Raw genomic sequence first — 16,642 nt, 5'->3', positions numbered from 1 at the left:
TAGTGGGTTCGAGAGGCACAGCTGTTTGCCACTGGTCCAGATGTGGCCGCAGCAACAACGGCAGGAGTGGTTTTCCAGGCATCCCACGATAGATTTTCCCCAGGGATGCAGTCTGGGATCTTAAATGGAGCACAGCAATCCCTAAATGTAAAAAATACAAATACATGTAAGTATATGGAATATTATGTGTGTGCATCAAATTGATCTTAAAAAGAAAAACTCAGTTTGTCCAGACAGATTAGCAGTTTGAATGACAACGATGATTACGGTTTTTACCTGTCCACCCAGTGGTAGCCGGCCTTTTCCACTCCTGCATCACTGTACCTCTTGGCCATTCCCTGGTACATGGGCTCCAAGGACCTTTCTGTCTCAGACTGAACCATGACCCACGAAACAATCAGCCAGTTTTCATTCATTATGGAATAACTGGACATGACCCCAGATGCCAGCGTGACTTTTCGTGCCACCTTCCTGGTCAGACCTGAAAATGTGGCCAAAAGTGCCCTGGAGGAGTTTGGATATGGCTGGATGTTGACGTCAGAATTCGTCGAGCAGGCAGTCAGTCAGATAATGGCTGGACACAGAGACGCCACACCAGGCATGTGGGTCTTCATAAGACCTGAACTCCTGTGGCTTATTTTCATTCCTCAGGAACTGCCCAATGGTCCTCTGTCCATGTGCTCCTGCCTCAGAATCCCAGACCGATTCTGTGGCATGGAGGTACGCCAGGTGAGCTCGCTCGTACTTGAGGTGCATGAGTTCATTTATTTGGTTTGCCATGTCTGCTGGAGATTTGCCAGTCCTCCTGAGCTCATCCATAACAGACTTGCAGATGGCCTTTTTGTATGTAAGAAAGGCAGGGAGAAGGTTGGTAAACCTTTTGGGCAGTTTCTCCAGCCATCGTGGATTGTCAGCAAAGCAGTTCCTGCGACAAGCCCTGCAGCAGAGTCGTGAGGAGAGGATGTAATACTGACCACTGGTGCCAACAATTACTCGTGGCCTGCCCACACCAGCAGAGACCACTTGTGAACGAAAGCAACCATGGAGACATGGCAAGATATAATTGTTTCTTAACCTGACCATGATAGCACTCTCAGGTTTCCAAATAAAGAAGGGGTGGAGCTGAAAGAAATTTGGGGATGGAAGGTCAGCCACTGTATCTATGAGCTCAGGCTGTAGAGGGAGACGCCAGAGTGAAATCGCGTTCCCTGCGTGACGCACTGGTCGAGACCCAGGCCGCAGTCCAAGGTCCTGAAGCTCAGTCTTCATCCACAGCTTCTGGTGCGGAGAACAATTCCAGCTGCTGAGGTCGTGATCATAACCAGCCACTGGAACTGGAACAGCTGGCTGAGCTGAAGGAGCTAGGATTGAAACATAAATATTTGACAAAACAGTGTTACTCTTACATTGTTACTGTTGGAATACACAGAAAAAAAATAAAAGACATGCTGTATACGCTCACCATCTTCACTGCTCTCTTCAAAAGTCAGCACTTTGCGCACAGATGTGGAAGCAGCATCTGTACTCGGTCCTGAAACAAATGTAATTCATTTGTGCAAATTAGGAGCAAGATGACAAAATGTAACGTGAGCGTGAATAATTTGCTATCGTTAATGATCTATGCATTAAGCAGATGTTTAACTGAACATCAACTGTAAATGAAAATAGGATCAGGACCAGGATTTGACTCAGGCCCTTCTGTATGACTGACCTGTGGTCTCCTTTAATAGAAATGCCAGCTCCTGTGGGAGAGGCACAGGTGACTTCCTCTTCACACCTGAGGCTGCACCTACAGGTATAGTAATAGAAAAGAGTAAGGGAAACATTTTTTTACTCTAGACACAATAAACAGAACATTTAATTATATGAAAAACATTATAGTTGTTTTGTACCATCGGCTGATGATGCCTGAGGTTCTGCAGTTGTACTGGACGGTGGTATGGACAGTGCAGCAGATGGAACTACAACAGGAAAACGTGTCAGCAACGTCATAATTTACACTGTATGTGAGTGTTGCTGTTAGTAGGAACTCACACATCCATACTCTTACTTCTCCTGTTTCTCATTGCAAAACAAATGTAATTTATTTATATGCAACAGAAATGCCAAACCAAATCATTTTAACCTCTTCACATCGAAGCAGGAGGAGCGGTATAAGTCAGTGAACAACATGCATTCAGGTGTTAGTAACTACTGCTACTTAATTTGTTTTTAACACATTCATAGAGAACAAGAACACATACTCACCCTTTGTGGTTGGTATCAATTCATGATGGTAGGTATCAATTCATAGTCCTTAGGACAGTTAGCATAATGCCAGCATACAACTATACTATTAGAGGAACATCGCCAGAATGTGGCCAGAACACACAAAAACAAGAACAAGACAATATATAAAAGTTCAAGTTCAGGCTCAGCTTTGGAGAGCAATTCATGGAAAACTATTGTACTCCAGTTCTGAAACCTTTCATTTGAAAACCTGTGTTTGCTCCTGAAGATCCTCTGGGTGTGGACCCTTCTGCTGCTGCTGGCACGGTGACTAGTTATGCAGAGACAGAGGCATATGAGATGTAAACAGACTTAGCCATTATCACTTCTGACATTTAGTAATAACGCAGTACTTACAGCTCTGCATTTGTAGTTTTACAGGTGAGATGCTCAGCATTGCGTCCTCCAGATCTTTATCCTCATCCATCCCTATGATGCAGGCAACAAATAGATATATTTATATATATATACTGAACTTATTTCACATCAACAACGTTATTAAAATATTATTAAAACAACTTACCCAGGGGTTTAGTTGGAGCATTTGTGGAAGCAGACACAGACTGCTGCTTCTTCCGCAGGTACTGCTGCAGCTTATGCATCCGTGTTCCTTGACTGCAGCTCTTCCTCATGATAAAGTCTGCATAGCCGTCACCTCTGCCGTCCCAAATCTCCTTCCAGGTGCTCTTGGCTCGTGAGCCAAAGCCAACCAGCTGATCATCCTCAGAGGCTTCTGCAGCAACACTCACTCTGCTGGCCTCGTTGTCCAGAAGAGTTTTTATCTCTGTAAAGCTGAGGGCATACTGTACAAATGAATGCAAGCTCTCCTTGCCATGCCCTTCTTCCACAGAGGTCCCTGCAGCCTCTTCCTTCTGGAGATCTTTGATCAGGTACATGGTGTACCCGACATCATTCTCCAGAAGCCACCGGAAAGATTTCCCTTTATACTTTCCAAACTGCAGGATGTACTCTCCCTGCACTTCCTTCATGTCAGACACATCCCCTCCTCTCTGATAGATGACAATCAAAGCATTCTGACGTACAACGTCCTCCCTCACAGGTGCAGACTTGTCCTGCAGTTTGGGGTCATTTTTAATCCGTCGAGCTTCTTTTGACGGGTCCTGGAGAAGGTATCCAAGTGGCCCCTTGCGGAACACCACAGAGATTTTCCCTGGATATGGCGCAACGTTCTTGTGCATCTTGACATGCAGTGAAAAAATAAACAATTATATTAAACAAAATTGATTCCAAACAGAAACAAAGACATTTCAGGTTATAATCTTGCTGCACATTGTGGCTGGGTTTAACAGCAGGATGCAGGAGAACAATAAAGAGACAAAATCTGAATCAACATTTGCGATATAAGTGTTTTTTCTCCAGGCATTACAAACTGTTCCGACTGTAAATAAAAACCTTTCATGGTTGAATGCAAAATTTGTGCCAACTGCTTAGTAGTCATGGCACGTTAGAACTACAGGCAGATTATCGACATACCTATTTAAGCTATCCTGTTCATTCTTACACTAGTGGGCATTGGTTATGTTAGTGAGATATCAAGTCTGTCGTATAGATAGGATTACTGACCATTACAACATGAATGCAATACAAATTTAAAAAAAAATGCAGGTTAAGTCATTTAGCATGTCATCTCATAACAAGCCACTTATCGGTTATTTAATTGTACCACATTGTAGTAATGTCAGTGTCACGGCAGTCAGAAACCTACCAAGTTTATTTAACAGTAAAACACGTCAATGGAACACGCAATTTATTTAAGGAGCAGGTTCATTCATGATTTACCGTGCCACTTTACAACAGCGGATAAACTCCCACCGTCTTTAACCGAGCGCTGGATGCTTCGTAAATGCAATCGCAACACGCCTATTACCTGTAATATACACCTGTAAATGTATTCTGTTGGTTTACTCTTATTTTAAACGACGTTTCTTACCTTTGATCAATGAACGAGGATCGTTGAGGTGTGTTGCGAGCGGTGGGTTACTTGATTTGTTTCCCGAAATTTAAAAGTGGAGATTTTTAAAAATTGCCGCATCTCAAACTCGCAATAGCGAGTTTAGCTTTAGCTTTTGATTTAAAACGTATCCACATTTCTTTGCGGACACTCCTGCATGTCACAAATAAATGACACAAAGCTCATCTGTGGCTGTGCACCATTCGTGGTGCGTTGGCTCCCTCTACTGGTACGCACCTCATTCAAATGTCGCTGCACATTTAAAATTGCAGGGTGTCTTTACACTGTCATAGCTCCTAGACAGATTTCTTCAGAGACCTGAAAGTCGCTGTGATTATTCACCATAGCCTGCTGATTCTTACAGTGAAAGAACGATGTCAATGTATAGCATCATCTGTTACTTTAATTGTGTTTGTGTTTTTTTAATGAAATCCTACAAAACAGGACCATTGTGACACAAAACCTCTCATACACTAACACAAACTCTTTATACAGATACAGAGCTTTACATGTATAAATAAGGCAGACAAAAATGCATAAAACACAAGCTATCAACAGATTGTTGGTGGACACCAAGTCACTTTATTTTGGTTTTATCTTGGGTTTTTTTGGTGTAGCCTCATTAAACAAAATGTTTATAGAAATGACCACTTGCTCAAAATCCACCGTCAGTGATAAAGAGTAGACATCAGAAGCAAAGTTCTGTCAACATCGTCACACCTGCCACCCTCAAGTGGAGGTGGCAGAGAGGAGGCACTTGGAGTTTCGGTCGAGAAAGCGTCCGTGTGACTGAGTCCTGTCCCAGCTCTGCTTCAAGGTCTGTTGGTCCAGCTTGTTGAGGGCCTGAGAGCAAAGACGGATATCCTGGACCAGCTCTGACAAACTGTCAGGGTCTTCAGTCTCCCAGGGGCCAGAGACCTGACAACCTGCAGGTTAAGCAACAAAGAGACATTTTATTTCATATCCATAATTTCCATTTTCCCCCCTATAAATATTTGACATCCAAATGTAGCCTATTAGCTAGCATCCAGTAATGTTTTCTGCTCCATAAAATGGAAAATTAATTCACAACTAATCAGTTTTTTTTAATCTTTAAACCACACTTCTATATTGTAATGTCTGTGTGTGTACTCATCATGTAACACCTCTGTGCATACATACTAAATGTTCAAACTTAGAAATGTGTCAAAAGGAAACAGACTCACAGCAAGAAACAAACTGTTGCCAAGTACAACTTTGCACAGGTGATAAAAACATCAAAGAAATCAAAAATGTGATTTAGTGTGAAACGGTGAATCTAAGAATAGCTTTAGAAAAAAAAAAAGGAACTCCATGGAGTATCTCCAAGTTCAGACACATGCATACCTTCAAGGTTTAGAAGTGTCAGTAGTCGACGGGCCTCTCTGACAGACGCCAGGATGTTGTGAAGTCACGCTGATGTAACAGACGGATTTCCTGACAGATTCAGACTCACCAGTGTGGGACACGACGAGAGGCACCTGTGAAATAATAATAAAAAGTCCAACAGGCCAGTAAAGAGTGACAATTTAAACAAAGGCAAAGCCCTAAAAACATGAGTAATAACTGAGCCGTAGAAATGACGCCCTCACACGCAAACCTCGCCAAGGTAGTTACACTGCTGTCTGTCAGCCCATTTGCAGCCAGGCTCAGGTGGCTCAGAGAGCACTCGTCCTGCAAAAACACAAAAGTCTTAACCTGATTGCACAGTTATATCTTTAGACAATAAATGACATTGCATGATTGTGTGTGCGTGCACACCTGTGACAGGACTTTGGCGAGGTGTTCCAGTGCCGGGTAATCAGCAGGCCCTCTGCAGACAGCCGACAGGTCCACGTGTGTGAGACAGTGGAGGGGCAGAGTCTTTAACACCAGCTCAAAGCCGGTGGAGCCCAGGGGATTGTGGGAAAGGCACACTGCTTTCAAATGGCCTGTGCCTGAAAGTTCAGAAGATATAAATCAGTGTAGCTGCAGTTTTGCTTATGGGTGGGAGTTCAGTGAAGCTTAAGGCTTCAGTCAGCTGCTTGTTAGAGAGTCACCTGTGAGCGCGCTGGCTAGCAGCAGTCGATGCTGCTGAAGGAAACGAGCAGTGAGGCCGCAGGCCTGCAGAGACAGCTTGGCTAGCACAGGGCAGCAGGACAGCAGACAGGACAGAGACTCAGACACGCCGTCCCCCACTGGGTTCATACTGAGGTCCAGCTCCTCCAGGCACTTTGAGTGGAAACGAGCAGAAAAAGCAAATGATCACAAGAGCCAATCCTCTTTGACAGATATCATTGATACGAATCAGGTTCGCTTGTTATTATGATCTAAGGGCCTTATTAAGACCACAGGTAGTTCAATACAGGCTCGAAGGTAAACCTGGAGCTGCCAATATTGGCGAGCTGAGGCCCTTACCGGGAATGCAGGTGCACTCTGTCCCTTTAAAGCATTTACAGCCTTCTCCAGCCCGTCCCCTGTAATGCAGTTGGCGGAAATGTCCAGCAGCTGCAGACGAGGCATGGTGAGCGTTGTGGCAATCAGCTCAGGGAGAAGGTCGTCAGACATACGGTTGCCAGAAATTTGCAGCTCGGTGAGGCTGGCCTGAAGTTTTAGGGCACAGAGGAGCGGGCCGAGGGAAGAGGCGGCCAAACCCAGGCCACACACTGACACGGAGGAACCCCGGTCCTGAACCTCACATAGCCGGGAGACACGCTTGTTCTCATCTACAGGCAGAAAGAGACGGTACTTCATAACAGAATACAAAAATGCACATGTGTGCGTTTTATAATGCGTTTGTTCTGTGTTGCTCACCCACTGCCAGACTTTGACAGGCCTTCTTGTATCGCTCAGGGAGAGGAGGGAGATCCCACGAGCAAACTTCAGCCAGAACCTGCAACACAAACCCATCAGTTATCCTGCACTGGTGCTGGAAAGTGTCGCCAAGGATTCAATCCCAAAAACTGTGATTCCTTCAATGTCCCCTGGAAGCTGGCTCCAAAAGCAAGTCAGCATCCAGTCTGGTACAGAAATGGTTCTAATCTTTATAGTTTCTCAGATTGTAGTTTCTCAGGCAGCTTGTTAACATAGTCAGCCCTTCACCTTCTTACCAGAATCGTACAGTCTAAAACCTGCACGCCTCATCTGGGTAAGAAAAATGAAGTCATTGTGGAAGGACCTAGAACCTCCATTCCTTCTATCAGTGATTTCAAAACGACCTCTGTGTCTATGAGAAAGTCTATTTTATGAAATTTTGGTCATACTGTGCCTAAGAAAAGGAGTATGCTCACTGGCTGACATGCAAGCTGTTTCATAGTCATAGCCGTCCTCTGGTCACTGTTTCTTTTCTTTTTTTAAATCCAGGATAGCAACGGTGACAACATTCGTCTTAAAGACTCGTGATCAGACTTCATAAACCAATCATGGTAGTCTTCAGCATCTTTTAAATTGTCTGTGGTCCAAGTTTGGTCACTTCTGGCTCTCCTCAGTGTCACCTCACCTCTTCATTTGTGTGCAGGACGGCCAGCAGCTGGTCCTGCGGGGAGAGCAGGGCGCCTTCTTTCTGCAGAGAGAGACGAGGCAGGAGGCCACATTTCTGGTAGTAACGCTGAGCTGCCTGCTCACACAGCCACCACACAGAGCAGGAGTTGGCCTCACTGGGATGCAGAGCACTGGGAGGTGATTACACAGAAAGAAAAACTGATGCCCTAAAATACCCAAAACAAAACACTATGCCAATCAGATTGAGTAGTACATGAAAATAAACCCCAAACTTAAAACTATTCACTGACCTTTGTGGATATTTAATGTTGTCAACTCTCAGTAGAAAGACAAAGCAGAGTCTGTGGAGGGATCAGAAAGTCTCATTTACTTCCACATTCATCGCTGTTAGAATTGAATCATAAATGAAAACACATCATCTTCAAGTTATATCCCCGAGTGACACTGAATTATAGTTACTCTCTCACTGAGTCTGTGTTTCCCTGAATAATTAATGTTTAGTCTCACTCTGACTATCACCTTTTCACACTTGGAGTGACTTATTCACAATCACTGTGTTGTGTGTATTTCCTTAGGGTTACTCCATCCGTAACTAACAAACAGCAAAAGAGCATTCCACTTCTGACCTGAGCGTGGATAAGGAGAGGTGGGGGCACCAGCTGCCTGATAATGTTGATGACCCACTCTTTCTCTGAGCCAGCACAGCCTGTGTGTGTGGAGGGATGTCTGAAAAACAACAACAACAACAACATTTAAAAACAAAACAAAAAAACAATTAGCCTGAATTAGGACCAGTTGTCATCATTTTTTCACATAGCCACTGTTTTTTCTATGGTCTGTTTTGGGGCCATTAATGTAGTTTGGTAACAACATTATGCTTAAAAATGTTCATCTTTTACTGTTACCTTTTGTGGATCACAAGGTTTAAAACTACTTAAAAACACACACAAAGACAACAAAGTAACTCCACCGTGTGTCTATCCGGTCTTTAAGTGATGACGTGATAAATCCTGCTTCTGGGCCCAAACTACTCTGAGTTTAATAAGGCTGTTGTGTTTTTAACATGTTTTAATGCTTTGCAACTTGTTCTATTTAATCTCAACAAGCCCCTTACAAACACTCAGTGATCACTGTCGGCCTCTCTCAGTTTTTATTACCACTATTCATTTTAAAGCTTCGTTTTTAAAACCTTACCATGTAACTACAGTCCAGGCAATGCAGCAGCATATTAATGACTGACCTCCTATTGTGGATGGATGCAGCAATAACACAGGCAATCCCGATATAATTGTCATCATAATCACATCCTTCTCCATTCGGTGGTAACTGTTGTTCTCTTGACTGAAGTTTGGTCCGTTTACAGCATCCTACCATGCCACTGCATTTGTGCCTAACCATCGGGAACCCTCACCTTAACTCTTATCCAGTGGAAAAAAGTTCCCCTTCATCCTTCAGCTTCACTGTGTTAATGTTATGCTAACATAGCTGTTTTGCTAGCGATCACATAGCACATCACTATATACCAGCTAGCCAAACTTCAGTAACACTACAAACATCACTGCTGCTTACTTTCCTGTCTTCGTGTATGTCAGAAGTGATAGCAGAGCTGTGCCTTTTAATTTCTTTTAGAAATCCCTCAGTCAGAACCTGCTATATTATACTTAGATGGCTTCAGCAACCTTACAAGGGCCGGTTGAAGGGCTACAGTCTTATCATACATGTGCAGTGTTCCTACAACCCATAAGGTTACCTTGAATGAGGAAGGAAGGTGATGATTTCCAGTCTGTCTGAGTCCTCAGGTTGAGGTGCAAGCACGTTTCTCCCATTCTCCACAGAGGGCAGTGGCGCATAGGTGTGATGTCACTAACACTTAAGTTGCCTTGAGGCGACAGTAGAAAATTGTGAGCGGTACACCATCATGTATGCCGCTTGAAGTAGGCACACATTGGCAGGGATGTGGTTGGAAGGGCTGACTAGACAAGGCGTGGTGTCCAGCTAATGAAAAAAGCCCAAATTGGCCGTGCGGCTGTGCGCACGTGTGCTCTTTAAATATAGCACTTTTGCCCTACCGTTGCAGGGCCGCCCAAGTGGCTCATGGGAAAGTGACAGGCCCTATGGCAGAGATTGAAGACAGAGGGCAGTGGTTCGAATCCCGTGCGGACCATATGTTGGGGCAAGGTGTTCGGAAACGAAACAATAACAAATCCCTGGCTCTGAAATTCACCTGCTACGCTTGCTTAGAAGCCTACAGGCGAGCCTATAGACGGGCTCTCTCTGCCTTTTCACCGCTCTCTCAAAATCCTTCAATATTGCTTCTTATCCTTGCTACGGTCTGCCAAACACGCCACGCATTCTCGCTTTCTCAATCTCTTCTTCACGTCTCAACAAACGCTCCATTTTGCCTTCATTAACACAAATTATACATCAAAACATAGGGATTTTTCTTGCCTTTCACAAAATGCCACCGTCATTATCCTAGGAGTTGCCGTTTTCTCACAAATGGCCTCGAAGCAACACAAAGTCAGAAAAGTCCACATTCAAAGTCTATGGAGACTTGAGTGAAAAATGACAGCTGAAATTCTCTAATGGGAGGACTTTTCAACTCCTCATATCTCCTAGACCTATTTTTCTTTACAGACCTGAAAATCGCCTTGATTGTTTTTTTTTTATTAAAGCCTGCTGATTGTTACAGTGAAAGAATGATGTCCACAGCCCGTGTACTTTTGGAGTTACAGTACATTTTGTAACAGGAAGAAACGGCAGTTTTCACCTCTCAGCCATTTAGTTGTGCTAAACTCTTGAAATATATTATAGGGCAGGCCGCGTAGACAACGCGCTTTGGGAGCGGGAGACCCGGGTTGAAATCTAGCCAGTGGCAGTATCTAATATCTTTCGCTATTCACTTTTTAATTACAAACTATCAACACTTGAACATTCCCACGTGTGTTCTGATCAAAACAGTGCAAGAATGAGCTCTTTAGCTTTTGATTTACAACTTCTCCACATTTCTTTGCGGACACTCCTGCATGTCACAAATAAATGACACAAAGCTCATCTGTGGCTCTGCACCATTCGTGGTGCGTTGGCTCCCCCTACTGGTACGCACCTCATTCAAATGTCGCTGCACATTTAAAATTGCAGGGTGTCTTTACACTGTCATAGCTCCTAGACAGATTTCTTCAAAGACCTGAAAATCGCTGTGATTATTCACCATAGCCTGCTGATTCTCACAGTGAAAGAACGATGTCAATGTATAGCATCGTCTGTTACTTTAATTGTGTTTGTGTTTTTTAAATCAAATCCTACAAAACAGGACCATTGTGACACAAAACCTCTCATACACTAACACAAACTCTTTATACAGATACAGAGCTTTACATGTATAAATAAGGCAGACAAAAATGCATAAAACACAAGCTATCAACAGATTGTTGGTGGACACCAAGTCACTTTATTTTGGTTTTATCTTGGTTTTTTTTTGGTGTAGCCTCATTAAACAAAATGTTTATAGAAATGACCACTTGCTCAAAATCCACCGTCAGTGATAAAGAGTAGACATCAGAAGCAAAGTTCTGTCAACATCGTCACACCTGCCACCCTCAAGTGGAGGTGGCAGAGAGGAGGCACTTGGAGTTTCGGTCGAGAAAGCGTCCGTGTGACTGAGTCCTGTCCCAGCTCTGCTTCAAGGTCTGTCGGTCCAGCTTGTTGAGGGCCTGAGAGCAAAGACGGATATCCTGGACCAGCTCTGACAAACTGTCAGGGTCTTCACTCTCCCAGGGGCCAGAGACCTGACAACCTGCAGGTTAAGCAACAAAGAGACATTTTATTTCATATCCATAATTTCCATTTTCCCCCCTATAAATATTTGACATCCAAATGTAGCCTATTAGCTAGCATCCAGTAATGTTTTCTGCTCCATAAAATGGAAAATTAATTCACAACTAATCAGTTTTTTTTAATCTTTAAACCACACTTCTATATTGTAATGTCTGTGTGTGTACTCATCATGTAACACCTCTGTGCATACATACTAAATGTTCAAACTTAGAAATGTGTCAAAAGGAAACAGACTCACAGCAAGAAACAAACTGTTGCCAAGTACAACTTTGCACAGGTGATAAAAACATCAAAGAAATCAAAAATGTGATTTAGTGTGAAACGGTGAATCTAAGAATAGCTTTAGAAAAAAAAAAAGGAACTCCATGGAGTATCTCCAAGTTCAGACACATGCATACCTTCAAGGTTTAGAAGTGTCAGTGGTCGACGGGCCTCTCTGACAGACGCCAGGATGTTGTGAAGTCCCGCTGATGTAACAGACGGATTTCCTGACAGATTCAGACTCACCAGTGTGGGACACGACGAGAGGCACCTGTGAAATAATAATAAAAAGTCCAACAGGCCAGTAAAGAGTGACAATTTAAACAAAGGCAAAGCCCTAAAAACATGAGTAATAACTGAGCCGTAGAAATGACGCCCTCACACACAAACCTCGCCAAGGTAGTTACACTGCTGTCTGTCAGCCCATTTGCAGCCAGGCTCAGGTGGCTCAGAGAGCACTCGTCCTGCAAAAACACAAAAGTCTTAACCTGATTGCACAGTTATATCTTTAGACAATAAATGACATTGCATGATTGTGTGTGCGTGCACACCTGTGACAGGACTTTGGCGAGGTGTTCCAGTGCCGGGTAATCAGCAGGCCCTCTGCAGACAGCCGACAGGTCCACGTGTGTGAGACAGTGGAGGGGCAGAGTCTTTAACACCAGCTCAAAGCCGGTGGAGCCCAGGGGATTGTGGGAAAGGCACACTGCTTTCAAATGGCCTGTGCCTGAAAGTTCAGAAGATATAAATCAGTGTAGCTGCAGTTTTGCTTATGGGTGGGAGTTCAGTGAAGCTTAAGGCTTCAGTCAGCTGCTTGTTAGAGAGTCACCTGTGAGCGCGCTGGCTAGCAGCAGTCGATGCTGCTGAAGGAAACGAGCAGTGAGGCCGCAGGCCTGCAGAGACAGCTTGGCTAGCACAGGGCAGCAGGACAGCAGACAGGACAGAGACTCAGACACGCCGTCCCCCACTGGGTTCATACTGAGGTCCAGCTCCTCCAGGCACTTTGAGTGGAAACGAGCAGAAAAAGCAAATGATCACAAGAGCCAATCCTCTCTGACAGATTTCATTGATACGAATCAGGTTCGCTTGTTATTATGATCTAAGGGCCTTATTAAGACCACAGGTAGTTCAATACAGGCTCGAAGGTAAACCTGGAGCTGCCAATATTGGCGAGCTGAGGCCCTTACCGGGAATGCAGGTGCACTCTGTCCCTTTAAAGCATTTACAGCCTTCTCCAGCCCGTCCCCTGTAATGCAGTTGGCGGAAATGTCCAGCAGCTGCAGACGAGGCATGGTGAGCGTTGTGGCAATCAGCTCAGGGAGAAGGTCGTCAGACATACGGTTGCCAGAAATTTGCAGCTCGGTGAGGCTGGCCTGAAGTTTTAGGGCACGGAGGAGCGGGCCGAGGGAAGAGGCGGCCAAACCCAGGCCACACACTGACACGGAGGAACCCCGGTCCTGAACCTCACATAGCCGGGAGACACGCTTGTTCTCATCTACAGGCAGAAAGAGACGGTACTTCATAACAGAATACAAAAATGCACATGTGTGCGTTTTATAATGCGTTTGTTCTGTGTTGCTCACCCACTGCCAGACTTTGACAGGCCTTCTTGTATCGCTCAGGGAGAGGAGGGAGATCCCACGAGCAAACTTCAGCCAGAACCTGCAACACAAACCCATCAGTTATCCTGCACTGGTGCTGGAAAGTGTCGCCAAGGATTCAATCCCAAAAACTGTGATTCCTTCAATGTCCCCTGGAAGCTGGCTCCGAAAGCAAGTCAGCATCCAGTCTGGTACAGAAATGGTTCTAATCTTTATAGTTTCTCAGGCAGCTTGTTAACATAGTCAGCCCTTCACCTTCTTACCAGAATCGTACAGTCTAAAACCTGCACGCCTCATCTGGGTAAGAAAAATGAAGTCATTGTGGAAGGACCTAGAACCTCCATTCCTTCTATCAGTGATTTCAAAAAGACCTCTGTGTCTATGAGAAAGTCTATTTTATGAAATTTTGGTCATACTGTGCCTAAGAAAAGGAGTATGCTCACTGGCTGACATGCAAGCTGTTTCATAGTCATAGCCGTCCTCTGGTCACTGTTTCTTTTCTTTTTTTAAATCCAGGATAGCAACGGTGACAACATTTGTCTTAAAGACTCGTGATCAGACTTCATAAACCAATCATGGTAGTCTTCAGCATCTTTTAAATTGTCTGTGGTCCAAGTTTGGTCACTTCTGGCTCTCCTCAGTGTCACCTCACCTCTTCATTTGTGTGCAGGACGGCCAGCAGCTGGTCCTGCGGGGAGAGCAGGGCGCCTTCTTTCTGCAGAGAGAGACGAGGCAGGAGGCCACATTTCTGGTAGTAACGCTGAGCTGCCTGCTCACACAGCCACCACACAGAGCAGGAGTTGGCCTCACTGGGATGCAGAGCACTGGGAGGTGATTACACAGAAAGAAAAACTGATGCCCTAAAATACCCAAAACAAAACACTATGCCAATCAGATTGAGTAGTACATGAAAATAAACCCCAAACTTAAAACTATTCACTGACCTTTGTGGATATTTAATGTTGTCAACTCTCAGTAGAAAGACAAAGCAGAGTCTGTGGAGGGATCAGAAAGTCTCATTTACTTCCACATTCATCGCTGTTAGAATTGAATCATAAATGAAAACACATCATCTTCAAGTTATATCCCCGAGTGACACTGAATTATAGTTACTCTCTCACTGAGTCTGTGTTTCCCTGAATAATTAATGTTTAGTCTCACTCTGACTATCACCTTTTCACACTTGGAGTGACTTATTCACAATCACTGTGTTGTGTGTATTTCCTTAGGGTTACTCCATCCGTAACTAACAAACAGCAAAAGAGCATTCCACTTCTGACCTGAGCGTGGATAAGGAGAGGTGGGGGCACCAGCTGCCTGATAATGTTGATGACCCACTCTTTCTCTGAGCCAGCACAGCCTGTGTGTGTGGAGGGATGTCTGAAAAACAACAACAACAACAACATTTAAAAACAAAACAAAAAAACAATTAGCCTGAATTAGGACCAGTTGTCATCATTTTTTCACATAGCCACTGTTTTTTCTATGGTCTGTTTTGGGGCCATTAATGTAGTTTGGTAACAACATTATGCTTAAAAATGTTCATCTTTTACTGTTACCTTTTGTGGATCACAAGGTTTAAAACTACTTAAAAACACACACAAAGACAACAAAGTAACTCCACCGTGTGTCTATCCGGTCTTTAAGTGATGACGTGATAAATCCTGCTTCTGGGCCCAAACTACTCTGAGTTTAATAAGGCTGTTGTGTTTTTAACATGTTTTAATGCTTTGCAACTTGTTCTATTTAATCTCAACAAGCCCCTTACAAACACTCAGTGATCACTGTCGGCCTCTCTCAGTTTTTATTACCACTATTCATTTTAAAGCTTCGTTTTTAAAACCTTACCATGTAACTACAGTCCAGGCAATGCAGCAGCATATTAATGACTGACCTCCTATTGTGGATGGATGCAGCAATAACACAGGCAATCCCGATATAATTGTCATCATAATCACATCCTTCTCCATTCGGTGGTAACTGTTGTTCTCTTGACTGAAGTTTGGTCCGTTTACAGCATCCTACCATGCCACTGCATTTGTGCCTAACCATCGGGAACCCTCACCTTAACTCTTATCCAGTGGAAAAAAGTTCCCCTTCATCCTTCAGCTTCACTGTGTTAATGTTATGCTAACATAGCTGTTTTGCTAGCGATCACATAGCACATCACTATATACCAGCTAGCCAAACTTCAGTAACACTACAAACATCACTGCTGCTTACTTTCCTGTCTTCGTGTATGTCAGAAGTGATAGCAGAGCTGTGCCTTTTAATTTCTTTTAGAAATCCCTCAGTCAGAACCTGCTATATTATACTTAGATGGCTTCAGCAACCTTACAAGGGCCGGTTGAAGGGCTACAGTCTTATCATACATGTGCAGTGTTCCTACAACCCATAAGGTTACCTTGAATGAGGAAGGAAGGTGATGATTTCCAGTCTGTCTGAGTCCTCAGGTTGAGGTGCAAGCACGTTTCTCCCATTCTCCACAGAGGGCAGTGGCGCATAGGTGTGATGTCACTAACACTTAAGTTGCCTTGAGGCGACAGTAGAAAATTGTGAGCGGTACACCATCATGTATGCCGCTTGAAGTAGGCACACATTGGCAGGGATGTGGTTGGAAGGGCTGACTAGACAAGGCGTGGTGTCCAGCTAATGAAAAAAGCCCAAATTGGCCGTGCGGCTGTGCGCACGTGTGCTCTTTAAATATAGCACTTTTGCCCTACCGTTGCAGGGCCGCCCAAGTGGCTCATGGGAAAGTGACAGGCCCTATGGCAGAGATTGAAGACAGAGGGCAGTGGTTCGAATCCCGTGCGGACCATATGTTGGGGCAAGGTGTTCGGAAACGAAACAATAACAAATCCCTGGCTCTGAAATTCACCTGCTACGCTTGCTTAGAAGCCTACAGGCGAGCCTATAGACGGGCTCTCTCTGCCTTTTCACCGCTCTCTCAAAATCCTTCAATATTGCTTCTTATCCTTGCTACGGTCTGCCAAACACGCCACGCATTCTCGCTTTCTCAATCTCTTCTTCACGTCTCAACAAACGCTCCATTTTGCCTTCATTAACACAAATTATACATCAAAACATAGGGATTTTTCTTGCCTTTCACAAAATGCCACCGTCATTATCCTAGGAGTTGCCGTTTTCTCACAAATGGCCTCGAAGCAACACAAAGTCAGAAAAGTCCACATTCAAAGTCTATGGA

The 16,642-nt window shown here is 44.2% G+C and overlaps 2 protein-coding genes across 2 annotated transcripts; both read right to left on the bottom strand.

Moving 5' to 3' along the window:
• Window positions 1-4,969: 4,969 nt before the first annotated feature.
• Window positions 4,970-9,564, bottom strand: LOC134644620 (tonsoku-like protein). Its single transcript, XM_065472081.1, has 12 exons — window positions 9,489-9,564; window positions 8,365-8,464; window positions 8,029-8,079; window positions 7,737-7,908; window positions 7,052-7,130; window positions 6,656-6,963; window positions 6,298-6,469; window positions 6,020-6,195; window positions 5,859-5,932; window positions 5,674-5,739; window positions 5,446-5,474; window positions 4,970-5,166 (listed from the first exon to the last, which is right to left on the bottom strand). Exons 1-12 carry the CDS (start codon window positions 9,562-9,564, stop codon window positions 4,970-4,972), a joined length of 1,500 nt encoding a protein of 499 aa, XP_065328153.1.
• Window positions 9,565-11,226: 1,662 nt separating this feature from the next.
• LOC134644619 (tonsoku-like protein) lies at window positions 11,227-15,917 on the bottom strand. The gene is made up of 11 exons (XM_065472080.1): window positions 15,842-15,917; window positions 14,718-14,817; window positions 14,382-14,432; window positions 14,090-14,261; window positions 13,420-13,498; window positions 13,024-13,331; window positions 12,666-12,837; window positions 12,388-12,563; window positions 12,227-12,300; window positions 11,974-12,107; window positions 11,227-11,534 (listed from the first exon to the last, which is right to left on the bottom strand). Exons 1-11 carry the CDS (start codon window positions 15,915-15,917, stop codon window positions 11,338-11,340), a joined length of 1,539 nt encoding a protein of 512 aa, XP_065328152.1. The 3' UTR covers window positions 11,227-11,337.
• Between the last annotated feature and the right edge of the window lie 725 nt (window positions 15,918-16,642).

This window comes from Pelmatolapia mariae, linkage group LG16_19, assembly GCF_036321145.2.
Source record: "Pelmatolapia mariae isolate MD_Pm_ZW linkage group LG16_19, Pm_UMD_F_2, whole genome shotgun sequence".
NCBI classification, from domain to species: domain Eukaryota; kingdom Metazoa; phylum Chordata; class Actinopteri; order Cichliformes; family Cichlidae; genus Pelmatolapia; species Pelmatolapia mariae.
Note: the sequence above shows the minus strand (reverse complement) of the source record. Positions and strands in the feature narration are given on the sequence as shown.